Source organism: Acyrthosiphon pisum, chromosome A3, assembly GCF_005508785.2.
Source record: "Acyrthosiphon pisum isolate AL4f chromosome A3, pea_aphid_22Mar2018_4r6ur, whole genome shotgun sequence".
NCBI lineage: Eukaryota > Metazoa > Arthropoda > Insecta > Hemiptera > Aphididae > Acyrthosiphon > Acyrthosiphon pisum.
This window is the reverse complement of record NC_042496.1, coordinates 32,865,089-32,866,862: the sequence shown is the minus strand read 5'-3', so window position 1 is coordinate 32,866,862 and position 1,774 is coordinate 32,865,089. Positions and strand designations below refer to the sequence as shown.

The window sequence follows — 1,774 nt, the reverse complement described above, 5'->3', positions numbered from 1 at the left end:
TTGTCCACTTGATAAAAATCTATCGTTGAACATTCCAGTTGATAATGTTTGCCGCTCTGTTCGGGCACTTGGCCTTTGCTTATCCACCTACCGAGTACAAAAGTTACGACGCCAGCCACTACGACGATCACGCACCTAAGCCATATCATTTCGAGTACGGAGTGAAAGATCTTCACACGCATGATATAAAGAGCCAACACGAGGTGAGCGACGGTCACGGTAACGTAAAAGGATCGTACCGTCTCGTGGAACCCGATGGTTCCACCCGCGTGGTCGAATACACCGCTGACCATGAACACGGTTTCAACGCTGTCGTCAAGAAGATCGACGCACCCCATCACCACGTCGAGTACTCCAACACTGCGGACCACCATCATTACGAGTCACTTCATCCATACAAACATTTGTCGTACAACAAGTTTTAATGAAATTTAAACAAAAACATCAATAATTATAGGTACTGTCAATGCTTGAATTGTGAAAAAATAGAAGGTGCGGGAATGGAAAGGTGTAAAAAAAATGTACATACCCGAATGTTTAAATGTCTTATTGATTAGGATATAATTTGAAGGGGTATGCACTAAGCATACATTTAAAAAAAAAAAAAATAGAAACTCCGTCCCCCCCTCTCAATTCAAGCACTGATTTTACTGGAAAATGTGTTACCAAATAGTCGCGTGGTTGATGCTATACGTATTATTTGGTATAGGTATATGCACGTCATTACTCATTATGTATTTTTTTTATTGAATAAAACATTCGCCATTATTACCATAAACATGATGTTATATTTTATTCTCTATACTACATGCTGAGCCTAACCTACAACTTACATAAGTAACAACTCATTATGCATGCAGGGATAGCTCCCTGTTTGAATATCGAGTTATACGGTAAATGGACATTTCCTCCACGGACATTCCCCCCCCCCTGATATATTTTTGATGTAGACATTTCCCCCCCGTTTTTTATAAGTTAATTATTGACTAATTATATTGAATTAGGGCTTATTTTAAGTACTGTTTACTACACTTTAAGTGCAGTGATTATTTTTTATTTAATTTTCGGTTTGATACTATTTTCAATTTTGTAAGAAGCGTTTAGTAGGGATATTCCTCTGTAATTCTAGTACACCATAGTATCTCCTTTTTTTGTGAATCAGGCATAACACAGACACGTGCCATCCTGTTGATATTTTTTTTTTGTTTCCTTATAATATCTATTAGTCGTTTTAGCTGTTCTATTAGATCTTGTCCTCCTTTTTTCAGAAGCTCTGCAACAATTGTATCTCCCCATTGCGCCTTCCCATTTTCCAACATATCCAGTGGTGCAACCAGGATTTATTCAAAGGGGGGGGGGGGTCTAAAAAAATGTATTTTACTACTGTTTTGCTGTTCTTTTCCTGAGTATATAAACATTTATTTCTTAATAAACACATTTTGCCGGGTTTAAGATCAATAAAAAACAGAAAACACAATTATATTATTTACATTTTAAATTTTGAGCGGAGCGATGATTGATTTTACAATGATGTGTGTTTTTTTTTAAATGTTTTCTTTATTTTTGTTTGGGCAGTAAAACTGCTTCGATTTTCTTCAATGATATCTTGTTCGATGGGAAAGTGAATCTAGTTGGTGCATTCGGGAGGTCAAATTTTAAAATTCTCAATAGTTTTCAAAAGCACTGGGAAAAACAACATAAAAATTAAGGGAAAACGGGAATTTGTACGTAATGTCGGTTTTCGACAAAATCAATTTTGATTTTTGGTGTAACA

At 36.1% G+C, this 1,774-nt stretch overlaps 1 protein-coding gene across 1 annotated transcript in view; it reads left to right on the top strand.

Annotated features, from left to right (window-relative positions):
- cp57 (cuticular protein 57) overlaps nucleotides 1-773 on the top strand; it is a 4,479-nt gene extending 3,706 nt beyond the window's left edge. The window contains 1 exon segment of the mRNA NM_001162580.1: nucleotides 39-773. Within this exon segment, the coding sequence (NP_001156052.1) occupies nucleotides 39-425 (387 nt within the window). The 3' untranslated portion in view covers nucleotides 426-773.
- Nucleotides 774-1,774: the final 1,001 nt, after the last annotated feature.